General features: G+C 46.3%; 1 protein-coding gene across 1 annotated transcript in view; it reads left to right on the top strand.

Moving 5' to 3' along the window:
• Window positions 1-20,614, top strand: part of ITGB5 (integrin subunit beta 5) — a 126,007-nt gene that overhangs the window by 1,247 nt on the left and 104,146 nt on the right. Inside the window, exons 2-3 of the mRNA XM_090277756.1 lie at window positions 7,908-7,993; window positions 20,067-20,271. Of these exons, the coding sequence (XP_090133882.1) occupies window positions 7,908-7,993; window positions 20,067-20,271 (291 nt within the window). The remainder of the gene's footprint in view (window positions 1-7,907; window positions 7,994-20,066; window positions 20,272-20,614) is intronic.

Below are 20,614 nucleotides of genomic sequence, written 5' to 3'. Positions count from 1 at the left end.
CCAACCGCCTTTCTTTAAAGATGTAACTCCTCTGCTTCCTCCCCCCAAGAAACCGCAAACCCGAGGGGAGACCCCGGCCAAAGACCCACCTGGGACCTCTCTGATTCCTCTGCCTGGCTTCATTCCAAGATTTACAAATTTACAAACATTTTGTGCCGCGCAGTCCCCTAACTCTGGAGGATTCTGGAGCGGAGGGCAGTGTGTGTGTGTGATTAATTTTATTAGCGCGACACTGCCATGGGCTGGCTGCAGTGCGTTACCTTCTTTAAGTTTCCGAGTTGGCAGAGGGCTGGTCGTGGCAGTTAGGAGGTTAGGAGGCCTCAGAGGAAGGATGCTCTGTTGGTGCTCGGGCTTGGAGGCAGAGGAGCTACCGCCACCCCCTCCCCCAAAAGCAGGACACCCCAAGCTTGCTCTTTTCCCCCGTAGGAATTGTGTTGGGTGCTCTACTCACTTAATAGGCAAGCGTTCTTGGTTGCTCTTGTGAGCCAAGCGCCTGGCAGTGGAGGGAAGTCAGGACAGTCCCTCCTACGGTATCTTACGTGAAGCCAATGGAGGTTTAAGTGAGAATGCAGGAGGGGTCTGGACAAACAAAAAACCCCCTTCGGGCCCTAATTTCAAACCTAATACTGTAGCTAGGTTTCTTTTATGGGATAATTATCACTCCAGATCCTGGAATGGGTTCGTGGCTCCCAAACACCCACCGGGCATCCAGTGCCCATCACTGATGTTTTCATGGGTGCCCAGGAAAATGCAGAGAAAAAGAAGATGTAGCCTGTGTCACGCATTGGAGTGTTTCTATGCCAACTAGTCCCCTGCTTCGCAATAATTCGAAATTAGTTTTTTAATGAGAAACTTATTTTCCTTTAATAATTTAAAGTGCTAACAGGGTAGTTTTTCATTTTTGATAAAATTAAAAAATCTGGCAGTCCTATGTTTCCCCTTTTTCTGTTTTGTTCTTAGTGTTCTGTGAAATCTAAAAATTGGGAACTGCTAAAGGATATGACTTCTGAATTCCCTTACAGCTTGACAGTGATTCTAATAATAGAAACTCATATTTCCAGTTGCAAAGAATTCTTTCAATATATTTTCCATCTGCGTTGTGATTTCTGTTTTTTGAACTTCACATACATTCTTACGGTGATCTTCATTTTTCGGGTGGGCCCAAGAAGGTGAAGTGACTTGCCCATCCTCCTGTCCACCGACCCAAAACTTTAGGCCCAGTACCCTTTGTTTTACATAGTATACCTTTGGTAGGAAGAAAGCATGGAGCCATGGCAGTGTATTTCCAACTCCTTCAGGTTTCCCTTTTCTTCTGCTGTTGCCTTAGAGCTTGGCCAGCCCCTGGTGGATCAGCAGACTTGTGGGAGGGCAAGCCATCGCTGACCTCCAGACCCTGTCATTTCCCTTTTCTGCCCAGCAGCTTCTTAGGGTTCGCAGGGACTGACTCACATCCATGGGAGTTCTGGTTTCCCAGTGGTGCTGAGTCAAGTTCAAACAGTTTGAAACAGTTTTTTTTTTTTTTTTAAATTTTATTTACTTATTTAGAAAGAGGGGAAAGGAGGGAGAGAAACATCAATGTATGCTTGCCACTAGTACACCCCCAACTGGGGGCTGGACCTGCAAACCAGGCATGTGCCCTGACTGGAATCCAACCCGGGACCCTTTGGTTCGCAGGCCAGCGCTCAATCCACTGAGCCACACCAGCCAGTGCGAAACATTTTTTTTTTTCTTCTCTCTCTCCCTTTTCTTTTCTTTTTTTCTTGAAGCCCTGCAGGTACTTTCTCCAGAGTTTGTTTCTGCCTTGCTACTAGGAACATGATTTGAAAAAACACCCTTACTCTGCGGAAGAAAGAGGTGACCTGCAGGGCTGTGCCCACCTGGGTGTCCCTGGACCATTAGCCAAGTGCCTCTATTGCTTTCACCACACTTTCGTCTCTGTGTGTAATCCAGCTGGAAGCAGACTTTTAATTTAAGGGTGCTCATTTCAAACAAGTCTCCGGTAGGTTGACAAACTCCCATCCCAGGGTTACATTCTGCTCTCCGTCTTATTCTGTGGCCAAAAGCCTGGGCAGGATGTAGGTTTTGGTGTTCCCATAGAACCAAGGAAGGGGATCTTGGGGTTGAGGCCCTTGCCTTCCAAGGGGTGGGGAATGTGCTATGATCTCACTGTAGGACTAGAGTCATGTTTGCTATTATAGTTTATTATTTTTTAAAATGTTCTTTTAGTGATACCCTGAAAATTAGAAGGCTCTTAAGTCCTGAGAGAGCCCTTTAGTCTGTTTAGTTGGCAGCACTTCCCCCCACCCCCATTTTTCTTGGTCTGTGATGGGGCTGTTGGAATTCAGCTGTGGGTTGCAGTCCTTCTCAGGTAATCGGGTTTAGAGATGACAGGACAAAGACATGCAGACAGGGGGCCAGTTTGTGGACTCCTGTTTACCCTAGGGATTTATATTGTAGCTTCATCATCCTTGAATTAAGGAGCTTTTTATAAAGGGGACTGAAGCAGAAGAGGGCAGGGTCTAATTAGCTTTAATTAGTATTCCTCTCCTGCTTGTTCTCCATGCTTATTTAGCTACTGAGGCAATGGAGAATTAAAATATCTAAGTAGTTGGCAAAAGGCCCTTTGTGTCTGCCTGCCTCAGTAACTGCTTTTTCTTCTTCAGCTGGTTCACGGACATATCCTGGGAAGTTTTAATGATATCAGCAACTTGGGACAATTACACAGTACTTAAATAACAGTGTCCTTTCGAGTGGTGGTGTGCAGCTGGGTTAACGGGGTAGGGTCTCTTTTCACAAGTATTTTCATTTAGCTGGGGCTGAGGGCTTTGGAAAGCCACAGCTGTGGTTTGTTTTCTTCCCAGTTGGAATGGGATTAATGGCCTTTATAAATATATAGGAACATTTTATAGGTGCCCACTTGTTTGTGAGGTTTCTTCATTGCTTCTGCTAAATACGAGGCTCGATTCCTGGGCCATAGCATGCAAAGTTTGCTCCAAGGCATGCTTGACACATCTGTGCGGGTTTTGTGGGGGCTGTGGTGTGGGCTGCCCTCGTCTCACTGGATTTCCTCCCGCACCCCACCAGAGTGTTTCAGAGGTGGTTGCTTGTCCCTTGTAGAGTTGGGACCAGCTTCTGTACTTGTCTTGTCCCTAGAGTTATCTCAACTCTGACTCAGAGTGAGCCTATTAAAACTCAACTCAGATCATGCCACTCTGCTTTAAAACCCTCTCATGGCTTCCAGAAGTCCTGATGGTGTCCTGCCAGGCTCTCTGTGAACTCTCCCTCCCCCTTCCCCGCAACTGTCTTGACTACTGTTTTTACCACTCCCCTCCCCTCAGGCTTCACTCCAGCAGCAGGAGCCTCCTCCTGGCTGTTCCCAGCGTGGTGTCCATGCTCCTGCTGCTGGCCCTTCTCTCTGCCTAGAATACTGTCCCAGAGATGCGGGGTGGGCTTCCTCTACCTTTCCCAGCTGCTTCCTACTCAGCCAAGTGTTCCCTGGCCACTCCCAACTAAAGCTGCAACCTGCCTGCCTTGGTCCTATCTCCTTTCCTCCCATAGATTTTCTCCTTAGTGCCCATTGCCACCTAATGTACTTGCTTACTATGTTTGTCTGTCTTCCCTCATGAGGGTCTCCCCAGTCTGGACGTAAGCTCAGTGAGGCAGGGAGTTTTATCAATTTTATTCATTTTTCTGTCCTCCATGCCTAGAACAGTCTCTGAATCATATTTGCTGAATGCATAGATGGTGTGTGTGGGGGTGGGTGGGTAGGGAGGTGGGCTTGTCCCATCCTTCTTGCTGCCTTCTACAACTAGCTTTGAGGTCAGGAACCCTGCATGTAGCTTATTAGGAAGAAACATTCTTGGAGAGAGAGAACCCATGTAAATGTCAAGATTTGGGGAAGGCTAGAATCTGTAATAGAGACCATTCAGTTGAATTGTTTGCATGAAGATGCTGACGCCTGGAAAGGTAAAGTGACTTGCCCAAGGTCATGTAGCCAGTAAGTGACAGAGCAAGTACTTGGATCTTTCATGCCCAACATTTGCTCTCTTCATCCCATAATTCCAGCTCAAGTGTCCTTTCTTTTGTAGTGGCTTTTCTGCATCCCTTGGGTGGAGAACGTTTGGCCTTTTCTTCCCTTGGCTCATAGCACGTTATGGCGACTGGAGGGGGTCTGTCTGCTACCAGGTGAATTGCCCTGGTCCCTGATACAAACAACCATGTGCTTCTGAGGGAGGGTGTCCACTCTATATACTCATCATGCTTTTCCCACCATCCCAATTGAATAGCATCATGTCTCCTCTCCCCCAGCCAGTAGGGCCAGTCTGGCTTAGTACTCACATCTGTTATCCCATTGAATATTGTGGATCAGGAAACTTCATCTGCTGGATACGTGCTTCAGTAGGTGTTATCTGACCTTGGACATGTGTGCTGGGAAGAGGCAGCATGGAGAGGGCCTGGCTTGGATTGCATGGGGTGAAGGGAGCAGTTAGGAAGGGGTGGATTGGAAGGAAGGAACATTTCATACATCTTGAAGGAATGATCGGCCAGACAGGATGGCTGCCTGGATATGATTGATGAAAGAGGGGGTGAGTCAATGAGTTTTGGAAGGAGAATATATTTTTAGATTATGGTTTGCAGTAACCCCCTGGCTTCAGAGACATTAAGAGCTGCCAGCAGTTGAAGTTGAGTTGGGAATAGTCACTCAGCAAACAGCAACTAAGAAAAGATGTGGCCATCTTTGGGGCTGCTAGTGCCAGTTTCCTTGACCTAGACACAACACTGACATTTGTGAACTCCGGCTGTTTAGCTTTTTATTCATTGCTTCCTTCCTTTCAAAATGCTATCGGTGCCCAGTGACTCATTGAGCTAGATCCAAACTGTCTGCAATATTAATAGGTGGAGAGAGGAGAGATGCCAAAGGGAGTGACTCCAGCACTGTGACATGTATCAGCACACAGCCTGTGCTCTTGTGCCTGCAGTGTCAGTCTGCGACCTGGTACCTGGCCGGCAGTGAGCTCTTGGGGAGCAAGGCCTGGGCCATTCATCTCTGCCCTTCCAGCATTCCCAAGGCCACTGCTTGGCACACTTAATGCAGATTTTCTTGAAATTGAATTTGTTCCAACAACAACCTAATTTTAGAGGAATCATTTTGAGTGCAGTAAAATGATTTTACTGTGGCATATGAATGTGTAATAATGAAATACAAACAATTAGCAATGCAGTAAGATAAATATTTTATAGTTGCTCAATATGTTTTCATACCAGATGTCTGTCACACCTGAGCCTCTTCAGTGTTATGTCTAAGGTCTTTAGGCTGGCGAAGCAGAAACCAGAGCCCAGTCTGAGCTGGGTCAGAACTGAGGGGCCGGTATTGCCCTGAGCCCAGGACCCCGCACCCAAGTTCCCAGAACTCAGCGGTGAGGCCATGGGAGTGAGAAAGTGGTGTTTGTGAATCTGTGTGGATTGGAGCCGAGATATAAATGAGATACCCGATCTCAGGTTTCTTTGTGACCAAAGGCCTGTTAGAGATATCTTCCGGAGGACACTGGAACTTGCTGTTAACGTGGCCTTGAATCTGGGATGATGCAGAGACCAGGCAGGGACCCCACATGGGCACTTGCTGGCCAGCACCCTTCTTGACCTTTTTCTTGTAGACTGGGGTAGTCATTTATTATTTTTCACGTTGTCATCTATAACATGGGTGACTTGACTAGCTCATCCTACTTCATTTTTAGCTCCAAGGTTCTGTAGTTTCATGATTTTATGTAAATAATTTTATACATCAAAACAAATGATATGCCACAAGGGCCTGCGTTTGTATTTGATGAACTGAGGAGAGTGGGAGGAAAGTCACTTTCATTCTAGATTTGGTCATTCTCCCCTCAGATAGCAGTTTCTGACAGGTGAGGAAATTTCACCAAAAAAAGAAGCTGGCCCTGCACACATTCTCTTTTTTAAAGGCTTATGTGCTTATTTAAGCAGGAGACAGGCAGGATTCTAAGGTTTTCTTGGTCAGCATTTGGACCTGGGACGGCTCTGCCTGCTCAGATGAGGTTGTGTGCCCCGTGGTTGGTCCCAGCTCGTTTCTCCTGGAAAGTGTGTTCTGCACCCAGTGTTGTGCCCGCAGGCCCTGCTGCAGGCTTGGCAGAGATGGTGTCTCCGCAACGCCCGCCCTGGGGGGGAGGCAGGGGCAACAGAGTGATGGTTGGTGGAGACAAGGGCCCCGGATTCAAGGCTGGGATCTGTGTCTGGTGGAAACCATTGCTTTCACCCTCAAAGCCACCCTCCTGTTCTTCTCAGCAACTCAGGTCCTGCCGGCTTCTCCCTCTGATTCCAGCTACTATTCTTATCCTTCTAGTGTCTCTTGGGGTGACACAGTGTAGCTTCCTGTGTCACCCAGTTTCTTTGGGTTTTTACTTCTAGTGACAAAGGAGACACAGGGAGTTAACATTAGCAAATTAGGAAAATGCTAGAGTTTCAAGATGCCTTACAATAAATGTTATTATGGTGTTTAGTGGAGATTCCACCTACCTATATTTTTCTTCCACTCTCCCTTTTTCATCTTTTTGATCCTCCCAACCCCCCTTGCTGTCTGAGCCCTTCTTCCTGTGGCTGGTGGTCCCGGGTTTTCCTTATTCCATCTCCTGTGCCCCCATGCAGTGACCAGGAGAGACCAGTGGGTCTGTTAGTCCTGTGAGGACCAAATAGAGTCATTTTCATTCAGAGAAAAACTATCAAGTTCTGTTCTTGGTCAAAAGAAATCTGCCCTGATGTTTCAGAGGAAGGAAAGGAAAGGGATGATACCTTTGGTCAAGGATACCTATGCTGCTGGGGTGGGGGGTGTATGGGCGTGTGGGTAGAATGGTGGGAAGGAGAGTGGGTTAGAAGGTGGGACAGAGGAAGGAGAGGGGACAGTGGATTTAACCTCAACACCACAGCTGAGTCTGCCTCAGGAGAGCCTCCCCAGGTTAACGGGAGGGGGAGATGGCCTGAGTTTGAAATAAGTAACTTTTACAACACTAAAGCAGTTTCCTTCAAATCTTAGTTTCTGATTTTATTTTTAAGTAGGGATGGGCTTTGAATTTGATCAAATGCCTTATTACCTACTGAGGTGATGACATGGTTTGTCTTATCTGACCTACAAGTAGATATATTGAATTAATGGATTCCTTTTCTCTTTTCTTTAAAACTTTTTTTTTGTTGAAAGTTTTAGAGTGAGAGGAAAGGAGAGAGAAACATCAACTTGTTATTCCACTTATTTATGCATTCATTGGTTGATTTTTGTATGTGCCCTGATCGGGGATTGAACCCGCAATCTTGCCATTTTGGGATGATGCTCTAACCAGCTGAGGTACCCAGTCAGGGCCTGGGGCCTGGATTTCCTTTATCTTAACTCAGCATTGGATTCCTGGGCTGCATTCTTCTTTAAGGGCTGTGCTGGCTTCTTTTGTTACACTGTGGATTTGGTGTGATACCACCTGATTTAGGATTTTCTTTTCTTATGCTTGAAGGAGAGTGATCAGTTCTTTTTCTCTTTCCTCTTTTCTTCTTTCTTTCTTTTTTAATTTTTTGTTATTTTGGCTGAACTAAATGCAAAGGGCCTGTTCTCCCTCACTAAGGGAGAGCCTGTTGTTATGAGGAAGGGGATGAAAATCCAGGTGGGTCCAGCAGAAGAAATGGGAGTTGCTAACACAAGTGTGTGTGCTCTGTGGGTGCTTCAGAAATGTTGGTGTTTACCTTCAGGTCATGAGCCTTATCCTGCAGTTAGCACTGGGGGTCTGCACCCAGCACCTTACCAAGGCCCCCTGCTAAAAAGGAAGTGACTCTTCCTCCCCTCCCATTCAAAAGCCTCATCAGTAGGAATTATGGCCAGGTACTAATTGGTGCATCTTTACCTTGCTTTAAAGGTCTCAACAGATGCACTAGTGGAAGTGCCACCTCTTGTGAAGAATGTCTGCTAATCCATCCAAAATGTGCCTGGTGCTCTAAAGAGGTATGTGGGCATTGGGGGAGGGGGGCAGGAATGCTGTAGGCGGTGGGGAGGGGTGAGCTGTGCCATAACACAAAAGTTGATTGTACAGAAAAAGTGTGTGCAGATTCTGCAAGCTGCCTCTTCTCTTTTTCCCATGGGTCGACAAAAGAAAAGCTTCATTTTTATAACATGACAGGTTAAATTGGGTCTCTAGATAGTGTTGAGAGTTTTAATTCTGTTTTAGTGAAACAAGGCTTTCCTATCCTTTTGTGGGGGAACCTGCTATGACTCTTGTATGGTTTTCTGCTACATAGTCAGAGACCTGAGCTTGTGAAGTGAGCTTGTTGCATAATGATTCAAAACGTGCCTGGGTGGGTGGTGTGTTGGTGGGTGCTGGTCATCCTAAAGTGGCGTATTTGAGGATGAATTGAATATCATGAACTGGCCTTTATGGAATGATTTTATTAAAATGATAGCTGCTGTTTCTTCAAGCCCTATAGGAAGGAGTGTATGTTTGGGGTGGTGATAAGCAGATTGCTGTCATAACACAATACAAATGTCAAGGTTGGTGGGCCAATTGGGAAATGATCGATTTCTAAACTTCCTGTCTTAAAGGAAATTTCTGGGTCAGTTTTCTAAACTGTTGCTAGAACTATGGGATATAAATGCTTCTTGCACTTGTGCATAGTTAGGGTTATTTTTAAAAGAATCCAAAACTTGCTGTTTTAGGCTGGCTTGGCCTCTGCAGTTCACTGGGACCTGAGTTCAGTGCCTGTCAGGAAGGCCGGGATCTGTGATGCAGCCTCAGAGGTCTAGAGAGTTCCTTAGCCTGCAGTGGCTGCAGATGATCACGTGGGGTCCCCTACTAGGTGCCATGCACTTTGTACACAGTGTGTCTCATGATCACAACAGCTCTGTCAGGTGGATGGAAGTATACTCTGATGAAAGGTTGAGGCTCAGAGAGGTAAAGTGTCTCTTTCAAGGCCACGTGATGTTCCAAAGCTGGAGTTTGAGTCTGGCTTCTTGGATTTCTGAGCTGGAGTGCTTTCCAGTAGTCGACTCTGCCTCTTATGTGGCTGCCCTAGAGTTTTTTCTAGTAGAGAGTGAGATTATGACACAAGGACTTTGAGAGAGGAATCTTCCCAGTATCTAAACCCTTCATTGTTTTGTGCTTAATTAGTAATTGTTATGAACACTTTAAAACCTTTCGTTACTTCTCTGTGACCTGCATGACAAATCCAAGTTCCGTGGCCACTGCCTGCCTCCCCACCATTGTCCCCTGCCCACCCCCAACACTGGAGCCAGAGGGAACTACCCGAAGATCCCCAGAGAGCCCTGACTGATGAACGCATGCATGGTTTTCCCACGCTTGTTGTCCTCCTGGAGGGCCTTCCTGCATGCCGCACCTTCCCCTGACCAGCACCTTGTCTTCCGGTTTTCAGGAAATCATTTACTTTATGATGACTTTCATGGTTTTCCCCAGCACATGCGTCCATCCATTTGCTATGAGAGTGAAAGCTCTTTCCACCAGAATATTAGGGCAGGAGTTTTATCTGTATTCTTCACTGCTGTATCTCTAGCACCCAGAATGGTACCTGGCACACAGTATTTGCTTAGTAAACATTGATTGCCGGAGTTCAGTAAATGTCTGTTTATTGCGAGTCTGCGTGTGCATGCCCTGACCACTTATTTGTCTCCCAAACTCTACTCCTTCAGTAGCCCTCAGAGACTCTAAATTCTGTTCATTTGTTCTCACGCCTGTTACCTTAAGAACCTCAGCATCCCCAGATCCAGCTAAGAATCTGGCAGGAATTCATCTTTGATTAAAGAGGCCTGCTAAAAAAGACATGGAGTTAGAAAACCAAAGGTTAAATACCAGTTTTGCACAGTTCATTCTCAGTGTCTTGATAGTAAAACGAGTAAGAACCTTCCCACCCTTCAGTATTGTTGGGAGTATAAAGTGAGATGGGTGCTGAAGAGGGCTTAGGGATGGGACTGCTAATCAGCCAAGCCTCTTGAGTGACTGAATGAGAGTTATCCAGCCAACTGCTGTCATTGATGAATATTTTCTAGTCAAATGTGGGCAGTGGGATCTGGACACCAAGATCAATGGTCTGCTTTAGGTTTCTTCCCTTTCCTGTGTTAGCATTTCCATGTGTCTGGTGCCTTGATATTGGCAGTGAATGACATTATTCCAAGGAGCTTATTGTTGCCTCAAGCCCACTCTTGGGTTCCCTCTCTAGCCCCGTGGGCTCCCTCTGTGCTTAGATGGAGCCTCATTCCTGGCTTCAGAACCTTTTATGAGGGCTCTGCTGGAATGCAACTTCCCATCCTCTTTGAGAGTTGTTTTTTCTGGGGACCTGAATGTGTTTCAGGGGGCAGGGTCTGGAAGAGTTCAGGAATGGCTTTGATCAGCCAGTACCCCTTAGTGAGACAGAATGAGTGAGTGTACCTTCTTAACCATACATCTCAGGACATCATGAGTGGATGGTGGAGGGCCAGGTCCCTAACCAGTGTGCCCTTGTGGATTCTGATCTGCTGGGATTAATCCCAGCACACATTCCATCAGGACTCCCCTGCCTCTAGGTCCCACAATGACTTCCTCATTTTACTTGAGGTGGAGGTGGGGGCTCCTTACATTTAACATCCCTTGTAACCTAATTTCACCTCTACCCAGTCCGTATCCCATGACTGTGTTCTCCCACAGGGTCGAGTCTGAGTCAGCCAGGGTGCTCACATACTTCAGCACAGCACTGCACGCTGGTCCCCTCTACCCAGGCCTGCTGCGTGGCCCTGTCATCCTGGCTCTCTCGTCTTTGTTTTCTACATAGTTAACCCAGTGGCTTCAGACTTACCCTTGGGCTTTAAGACCAGAGTTGCCAGACTCTCTCCTACTTGGAAATGGGGATGTGTAGGAGGCTGTCTGTCCTCATCTGTCTCCACTGCACACTTCAGCCCCTGTGCCTTGTCCTTTGTGACCCCCTGGGCTGTTTTAGCCAGCCTTGGACTCTGCTTCTCAGCCAGCCTGAACACTTATGCTGTATATACTACATAGCATAAAACACACAGCAAACTCAGGGAGCTTATTATCTATTTTATTCATTATTTTTTAACCCACACCTAAGGATATGTTTACAGTAGTCCCTTGCTATATCACGGTTCACTTATTGCAGCCTCACTGTATCACGGGATTTTAAAAAATCTTATATTTAATTATTTATCGTGGATTTTTTGCTATATTGTGGGATTTTGCAGTACTGTATACGTATGTTGTTAAAGTTACGTAGGTTTAAGAGTGTAGAATAAATGTAAGGTTCCTACTTCGTGGGTGGTGGTGGGGGTCTAGAGCGTAATACCCGCAATAAGTGAGGGAATACTGTATTGGTTTTTATAATTTAAAAATTATTTTTTATATTTTCAGAGAGGAAGGGAGAGAGAGGGAGAGAGAGGGAGAGAAAGAGAGAGAGAAACATCTATCGGCTGCCTCCATACATGCCCTGACCAGGGATCAAACCCACAGCCTAGACATGTGCCCGGATTGTGTATCAGACCTGCAGCCTTTGGTGTACGGGACAGTGCTCCAACTAACTGAGCTGCCTGGCCAGGGCTGTCATTCATTTTTCTAAAGTGGAATTTGCATCTGCTCTAAGACTTAAGGTTCACAGCCCAGCCATCTGTAAAGAGGAGTGTGCTGGGAAGAATGTGTGTGTGGGGCTTTAATGGCAAGGCCTCAGGGCAGCCCCTGATATTTCCACCCACATTTTCCTATCTAAAACCCAGTCGCGTCACTAGGCCTAAGTGCAAGGAGAACTGGCAATCTAACCTCACTCTGTGCCCAGGAAGAGAAAGAGGGTGGGTTTTGTCAACTGGCAGCCTGTGCTGGAGGCAGGGAGGCCGGTGTGCCTTGCAAGGGGACAGGAGCTGAGGGGAAGTGGCAGGGCTGAGGGCCCCATGTCCCCTGTGGGCAGAAAGCAGGGTTGGTGGGAGGGGGAGAGGAGGCAAAGACAGGCAGGGGGGTTGAACTGAGGGCTGGGGAAAGGAGGGGTTACAGGACATGATAGTGAGACACCTTTAGGTGGCATGGCCGTGGGCAGTACAGGCTGCTGAGAAACTGGAAAAAGAAGGACCCATCAGGCAAGGCCACCCTGTGGGAGGCCTGTGACATGTGGATGGGTGGAAATAGGGTCAGGCATGGAAGACTTGGGGAAGCCTGGGCTGGGGTGAAGGTGCTTGCCTTGGAGGTGGATGTGGAGAGGGAGGAATGAAAGGTCAGCAGGACTGGAGGCAGGAACGTGAGGAAGGAGACAGATTAGAGGCTGGTCAACAGGATGGGCCTACTAGACCTTTGGGGAGATTACGGTGGCAGGGAAAGTAGAGGGTGACATTATCCATATTTTCCTTTAAGCTGGGGAAAAAAAGAGCATTTACTTCAGCTCACAAATAAAATATAAATTATTTGAGAGAACATTATGGTCATGAAAGGGATAATCTTGGCCTGTTGTAGATGCTTTATAAATATTTGTTCAATGCACTGAGTCAGCAAATTGAAAGCCAAGGGAGGGACTTCTCTACCCCCAGGCAGGAAGTGCACGTGGTAGTGTGTGGCTGGTGCATCACTTTCCTGCTTTCTTCCCTCCCCTTTTCCCCCAAACACATGGGGCTCTGCCAAGCCAGGGCTGCAGCCTTGGCAGGTCAGAGGGCCTGGCCTGGTCATATCACAGGAAAAAGGCCAGCCTCAGAGGACACCAGCTCCCTGCCAGTGCCCACTTCTCTGCTGTCCTCTGCCTGTTGACCAGTGTTCTTCTTCCTTTTTCATCCCAGGAATGGGCCTGGCTTCCTCATTTCTTGTGTGGATTCCTCTTCTCCGGGGCCTGTAGTTTCAAACACATCAAAATCTGTCCTTTCCCCCAAAACAGCCCCCCACATCTTTTTAGCGTTTTAGCCTTCAGCAGGAGTAGGCAGGATGGTCTACAGATGTAATGATGTAATGATGATGCAGCAGAAGAGCCTGAATGCCCTGGTGGAGATACGCGACTGCTGGACTGAGAGCCAGCTGAGCACTGGCCTTGACTGCAGGAAAAGAGATTAAAAAAAAAATTTTTTTATTGATTATGCTGTTACAGTTGTCTCAGTTTTCCTCCTTTTTCCCCCTCCACCCCCTCTACCTGGTACCCCCTTTCCTCCAGCAATCCTACCCCCTTTAGTTCATGTCCATGAGTCATGAATGTGAGTTCTTTGGCTTCTCCATTTCCTATCCTGTTCTTTTTTATTTTATTTTATTTATTTATTTTTAGAGAGAGGGGAAGAGGAAGAGAAAGAGAGGGAGAGAAACATCAATGTGTGGTTGCCTCTTGCACACCCCCAACTGGGGACCTGGCCCACAACCCAGGCATGTACCCTGACTGGGAATTGAAGCAGCAACCCTTTGGTTCACAGGCTAGTACTCAGTCCACTGATTGAGCCACAGCAAACACACCAGCCAGGGCCTCCTTTCCTATTCTTAACTTCCCCCTGTCTATTTTGTTCTTACCAATTATGCTTCTTGATCCCTTCACCTGTTCCCCTATTCTTCCCCTTCTACTTCCACGATGATAACCCTCCAAATGATCTCCATATCTATGATTCTGTTCCTGTTCTGGTTGCTTAATTAGTTTGTTTTTAGATTCACTTGTTGATAGTTGTGAATTTGTTGCCATTTTAATGTTCATAGTTTTGATCTTTTTCTTAAATAAATCCCTTTAACATTTCATATAAAAAGGGCTTGATGATGATGAACTCCTTTAGCTTTACTTATCTGCCCTTCCATTCTAAATGATAACTTTGCTGGATAGAGTAATCTTGGTTGTAAGCCCTTGCTTTTCATCGCTTTGAATACTTCTTGCCAGTCCCTTCTTGCCTGCAAAGTTTCTTTTAAGAAATTAGCTGACACTCTTATGGGAACTCCTTTGTAGGTAACTCTCTACTTTTCTCTTGCTGCTTTTGAGATTCTCTCTTTATCTTTAACCTTTGGCATTTTAATTATGATGTGTCTTCGTGTGGCCCTCTTTGGGTCCAACTTGTTTGGGACTCCCTGTGCTTCCTGGACTTGTATGTCTATTTCCTTTGCCAAATTAGGGAAGTTTTTCATTATTTTTTCAAATAAGTTTTAAATTTCTTGCTCTTCCTCTTCTTCTGGCATCCCTATGATTTGGATGTTGGTATGTTTAGAGATGTCCTAGAGGTTCCTTGTACTATCCTAGCTTTTTTGAATTCTTTTTTCTTCTTTCTGTTCTGGTTGAATGCTTATTTCTTCCTTATGTTCCACATTGTTTACTTGAATCCTGGCTTCTTCCCCTCTGCTGTTGGTTCCCTGTAGATTTTTCTTTATTTCACTTAGTGTAACCTTCATTTCTTTCTCTATGTTGTTGCAGTACTCAGTGAATTCTTTGAGCATCCTGATCACCGGAGTTTTGAACTCTGCATCTGAGAGATTGGTTATCTCTGTTTCATTTAGTTTTTTTTCTGGAGTCTTGTTCTGTTCTTTCATTTGGGCCGTATTTCTTTGTCTCCTCAATTTGCCAGCTTCCTGTGCTTGTTTCAGTGTATTCGGTAGAGCTGCTTTGACTCCCTGCCCTATTAGTGTGGTCTGTTGTAGAAAAGGCACCTGTCAATTGTGTGAGGCGGAGCCTTGGGTAGTTGCCAGGGCCGGGCACCCCACTTCACTGTTTTGTGGCTCTGTGTGGGGGGAGGGCTCAGAGAGGGGACAGTGCCGCTTCCTGGCTTCTGGAGGTTTACCTGGCACTCGCCCCATTTCCAATCCCTTCACCTAATTCTCCTATGTGACTGGCACCCTTCCAGCCGTTGCCCTGGTGGTGAATCCCAGAGAGGGTGAGTTTGGGTATGTTCTAAGTCCATGTGGGTCCTTTAAGCCAAATTTTCTGAGAATCTGGCAGTTTCTGCCACTGCCTCAACCCCCACTGGTTTTTATAGCCAGAAGTTACTGGGATTTATCTTCCCAGTGCTGGAACCTTGGGCTGTGTGGTGTGGCCTGGGGCTGGGGTTGCTTGCTCCCAGGCTATCCCTCCTGATTTTTATCCTCCATATGTGAATGTGGGATCCTCTGTTCCACTGCCACCTCTCTGCCCCAGACTGCATCTCTGCCCCTCTCCCACTGTCTCCCCGACTCTGCCCCTCCTCCCCGTCTGGATGAATGTGGCTTCTTTAAATCCTTGGTTGTCGGATTTCCACACAACTCTTTTCTGATGGTTCTGGGTGGTGTTTTAAGATCTGGTTGTAATTCTTTCTACGGTTGTGTGAGGATGCGAAGCGTGTCTACCTATGTCTCCATCTTGACTGGAAGTAGGAAAAAGAGATTTTGATTAACAAAGTGTGCAGGGGGTCAGGTGTTATTTACAGTGCTACACGCGCAGTCCACCTCATTATATGTTCTGCATAATAGAGGATGGAGGAAATAGAGAGGGGCAGGTTACAATAAGGTGCAAATGCCAGGTTGTAACAAATTGAAAGGATCTACATTTGGAACACCTTTTTTTTTTCTTTAAATTTTTGATTGATTTATTGTTTTTCTGTTACAGTTGTTCTACTTTTCCTCCCACTGCTCCCCCCCACCCTCCTTTTCCTTTTTTATATTATTACCATATAGTGACTAAAATCCATAAAAGATGTTTCAAGTTCCTGTTCCCATTTTGTTGTTTCTCTTGGTAACTTGCTTGTACTCTTTCTAAGTCCTTTGGAGAGTTGATGGCGAGGTTCTGGAGACCATGAACAGAGGCTTCCTTCAGGAACTGAAACCTCTTCCAGCTCTGAGCACCAGGAGCCCCTGCATGCATTTGAGCTCTGCCCATCAGAAGCCCATCCTGAACTTGTTTCCATTTTTCCATGTTGAGATGAAGTCCCCCCCAACCCCCGACCCCGACCTTCCATACCCATTCCGCAAGTTTGATAGGTGGCAGGAAGATCTCTGCATTTGGGGCAGCAAGGAGATACAAACTTCAGAGGGATAGAATCTGTGTGTCCAGTTAGTTTTCTGCTATGGCATTCAGCAGTGGCCCTGGCTGAGATAGGAGGGAGATGATACAAAGATTTCTGGACTTGGGTCCAAGAAGCTGAGGCCAAACAAATTTGGACATCTTGAGTGAACTTAGGCATGAACTCAGGCATGTGGTCCTTTGATTCCTCATCCACAGAAGTATGGAGCTGCCCCGACTGGCGTGGGTCAATTGGTTGGGCGTCATCCCGCAAAGCAAAAGGTTGCAGGTTTGATTCCCAGTCAGGGCACATGCCCAAGTTGTGGGTTCAGTCCCCAGTCCAGGTAAGTACAAGAGGCGACTGATTGATGTTTCTCTTTCATGTTGATATTTTTCTCCTTCTCTTTCTCCCTCCCATCCTTTATCTCCAAAAAAAAAAAAAAAAAAAAAAAAAAAAAAGTGTTGGACTGGCACCTTGTAACTTTGTAACTTGCTTTATTCCCGTACCGGGTGGAATGTCCAGTTGTCAGGTCTCTGGGGTCTGAAGGCCCTTAGCACATCAGACATTGAGATGTCATTCATGTGAGGAGGATTTTCTTGATCATGAGCCTTCCTTTTCTGGAAGGGTTTGAGATCTGGAGCATCTGCATTCATTGAATGTGGAGCTTGGAGTTTTAGGTATTGAGATACTGTCTTTATAATGTTTGTGTATCTGAAAGGTCATATCTGAAAGTATCTGCCCATGACCTCTGTGGTTTTGGTTTCTTCTCTTTAAATATGCATATGCCCTTGTTTAATATTAAAGTATCTAGAAAGGATTTCAAGGGTATAAAGGAGAAGCCCTTAGGCTTGTAGGGTGAACACTTCCTGTTGGTGTCTGCAGCAATCTGTCCTTTTCCTGGGCCATGAGAACCTGTGGCTAGAAATGAACCATGGCTGCTTTCAGACTCTATGCCACAGGGATGTTCACTGTGGTAGGATCCCAGTGTTGAGGTAGCTGCCTTAATCTCAGAAGGTTCTGCAGACCTGCCCTGCCCAGAGCTGCCTCAGCTGGTGTCTTTGGAGCCCTAAAGCTCTGGAATGATGACAAGATTTGATATGTAGGTAAGGCTGTCTCAAAGGCTCAGGAGCACATTGGCAAAACCGTTGGGCCTGCCCCAAGTAGCAAGAAACTGAACTTTGTGAAATAGGATTTTGACAAACTGATGATGTGGCTGAACAGCACTGAGACCAGATCTAAATTTAGTACAGATGCCTTTTACTTGTCTGTAAGGCTGGAGCTGCTGCGAAGGGGCTGCCTGGGTTGTCACATTGCTGATTTGGTCAGCACTTCTGAAGTCATCTTTCAAGTTGCAGTTTTAATGTGGCCAGTCATCGTTCTCACGCTGAGAGCTGGGAGACAGTGCAGGTGGTCATGGTCCTCCCTGCTACCTCAGCAGTCTTCAGGGAAGCCACACACATTGGAGCTGGGGTTTTACCACAATCCTGAACACCGGTATTATGAACAAAGAGGGGGAACGCTGCTACCAAGAGGGGAATGAAGAGGGCTTTGCTCCTAACATCCTAGAGAACAAAGAAGCTCCAGAGTGCGGTTGGAAAAGCCAGCTACACAAACAAGGTTGTGATTGGCACATGTGTGGCTGCCTCGGAGTTCTTCAGGTCTGGGAGGTACGACTTGGACTTGGAGTCCCTTGATGATTTCAGCAGGTACATCTTCCCTGACCAGCAGGTGGCCCTGTACAAATTCTCTGTCAAGGACTGGGAGTCTGTTGAAAACCCCTTTGGGCAGGATAGCAAAAAAGGTCAGGCAGCAGGGGATTGTCTCGATGGCCAGCCTGGAAGTGAATGTCTGAGGCTGTGGACGAGGAATCATGCAGCTGCCTCCTACTCAGAGGGAAGCGATTGGTTTTGTGACCTGGTCTCTTCCAGAGTGCAAGCTGACTCCAGGAAGATGCTTTCCTTGCCTGCCTGGCAGCAGGGATCTGCGTGGCACTGGTCGAGACAGGTGCACCTTGACAATCAGAACTGGACCTAGGATCACCAGCTCCTCAGAATTGGAGGAGTAAGCTGAGTAAGCTCTGAGCAGGCAAGCCCCTGAGCCCTTCCAGCTCTGGACCACTAATTAGACCTGTGCTTCAGAGAGCTCAGGACAGCGGGCGAGAGCTGCAGAGCCCTAGGGCACTAACTCCGTCCCTTGGACCTGTGCTGCTTCACTGCTTCATAAGAAGTGTTACATCGGAGTCACACCTGACCACTTGGAACCCCGTGTTGGAAACCCTAGCTTTGAAATCTTTGTGTAATTTCAAGATGATCATTTTAAGCTGCAGTAATCGTGTTTCTTACCTTGCTCCACAAGTGGCTGTGGAACCAGTTATACCTGTGGTGCATTCCCCGAGATTTTGATAGGCAGGCTCTCCAAGGGTTCAATACAGAAAGTTAAAAAAAAAAAAAAATCAGTTATAAAAACACATGCACAAAAACCCAAAAAACTCACAGAGGTCCAGAACAGCACATCTGGGTTTCACTTATTTAAAAAATACTACAAAGTTTTTCATCTTGACTTCTTGTTCTTGAACCTTGCAAAGACTCTTGACAGACACTGACTGGCCTTGGGGCATGCTACATACAGGCGGCGAAGGGTGAGTCCCTCTGCATGTTTGTGTGCCTGCCAGTAGTGTGGCTTCTGGCACAGCAGGCAAGGGACACTTGACCCACCTGAGGCTTCCTGGCAGAGTGTTACAGAGGGGAGAGGAAGGTCAGCACCCAGTCTTCCCCAGCCCTTTCGAGGGTTATCTGGCACAGCAGTGGCTGGCATCTAGCCCACTGGAGGGAGGTGACCTTAGTTTTCTCATCTGTCAGTGAAAGGTATTCAGAAAGAATCGCGGGTTTGCTTTGCCATTTAAAAATTTCATTACTGGAAAATGATCAGTATTTCCTGTCACCATATATTAAAACTAAGTATTTTAAAGTTAATGGCCCCAACTTTTGGTGCCCCACACTAGGTTGGGTCTTCTTGATCCCCTCCCCACAATTCATCATTAGAAATATTTTTCTTATCAATGTGGCTTTATTGTTCAAACAGCAATAAAGATAAAAAAGAAAAATAATCATTTTAGTTCCTCTACCCTAATACCTCAACTGTCTTCACTTTAAAGTTTTTCTTTTGAATTGTATCATGCAGATACAATTACATTTTCCGATATTTTTCTTAGTATGAATGTTTTTAAAATTTCTATTTAGTCTTTATAATCATTTGTAATGGCTGTGCTATCGGGATGATAAATTGTATTTTTTATGGTTTAGGGATTTAGGTTTACAAATTCATAAGATTATACTATTCTAAATAACACTGCAGTACGTATCTTACAGTTTCCCTTTCTTTCGATTTACTTTCTAGAAGTGGACCTCTAGGTCACAGTATATAGTATGCATGGCGACATTGCCCTCTCAGTGGCTGTGCAGGGCGCTAAGCCTGCTGGACAGATAAATGAGTGAACAGTTCACAAGTTAACTCTTGCTTGCCCGAATGAGGACTAACTTGGATACTTGCATCTTTCAAAAAATTTTAGTTACACAACTTACGACCATTTTAGTTACTCTTTCCTGCTAATCATGTAGACAGGCGCATTTTTAAAGGCACATTTTGACCATTAAAACAGCCATGAAACCGTGCCTGGCCAGGTGGCTCAGTTGGTTGGAGCTTTGCCCTGTGCACTGGAAGGTTGCAGGTTCGATTCCCGGTCAGGGCTCATACCTAGGTTGCTGGTGTGAACCTTGGTTGGGACGCATACGGGAGGCAATGGGTAGATGTTTCTCTTTCTTCCTCCCTCCCTCCCTCCATTTCTAAAATCAATGGAAGAAAAAGATATCCTCAGGTGAGAATTAAAAAAAAACAAAGAACAAAAAAACACCATGAAACCAAACATTTTTATTATGTATTTACAGTTTACGAAATGCTTTCATATCCAGCCCCTCAATCCTCCTAATACTTGGTGAGTCATTTGGGGTGTGGATTATCATTTCTCCATTTTCAGAAAATGAAAGTAGAGTGATGGCTCTACAACCTGAGGTGTTCTGGAGAGACAGTCTGACCACCTCCTGCTTTTTTCCTCTGTTTCTTTGCCTAGAACTTCGGCAGCCCGCGGTCTGTCACTTCGCGGTGTGACCTGAGGGCAAACCTGGTCAAAAATGGCTGTGGAGATGAGTTTGAGAGCCCGGCCAGCATCACCCAGGTTCTGCGGAGCCTGCCTCTCAGCAGTAAGGGCTCCAGCTCTGCAGGCTTAGACGTCATTCAGATGACACCACAGGAGATCGCTGTGACCCTGCGGCCTGGTGAGTGCCCGGAGGTGGGACATATGAACGATGGGGAAGCGAGCCAAGGCGGGGGGTCGGGAAGGCATGCCCAGACCCTAGGAAACAGCGTACAGGGCCCCTGTGGAAGGACAGGATAGCTTTGCTGTTTTTAAAATTGTGGTAAAATATATGTAACATAAAATTTACCATTTTAACCATTTTTAACTGTATAGCTCAGTTCCATTAAGTTCACCCACCATGTTGTACAACCATCACCCCACTCCACGCCCAGAACTTTTTGCATCTTCTCAAACTGAAACTCTGTGTCCATTAAAGAGTAACTCCTCCTCCCGCCCAGCCCCGGGCAGGCACCGTTCCACTT

Source organism: Furipterus horrens, unplaced genomic scaffold (assembly GCF_987537825.1).
Source record: "Furipterus horrens unplaced genomic scaffold, mFurHor1.1.pri manual_scaffold_1, whole genome shotgun sequence".
NCBI lineage: Eukaryota > Metazoa > Chordata > Mammalia > Chiroptera > Furipteridae > Furipterus > Furipterus horrens.
This window is presented reverse-complemented; position numbering and strand designations above follow the sequence as displayed.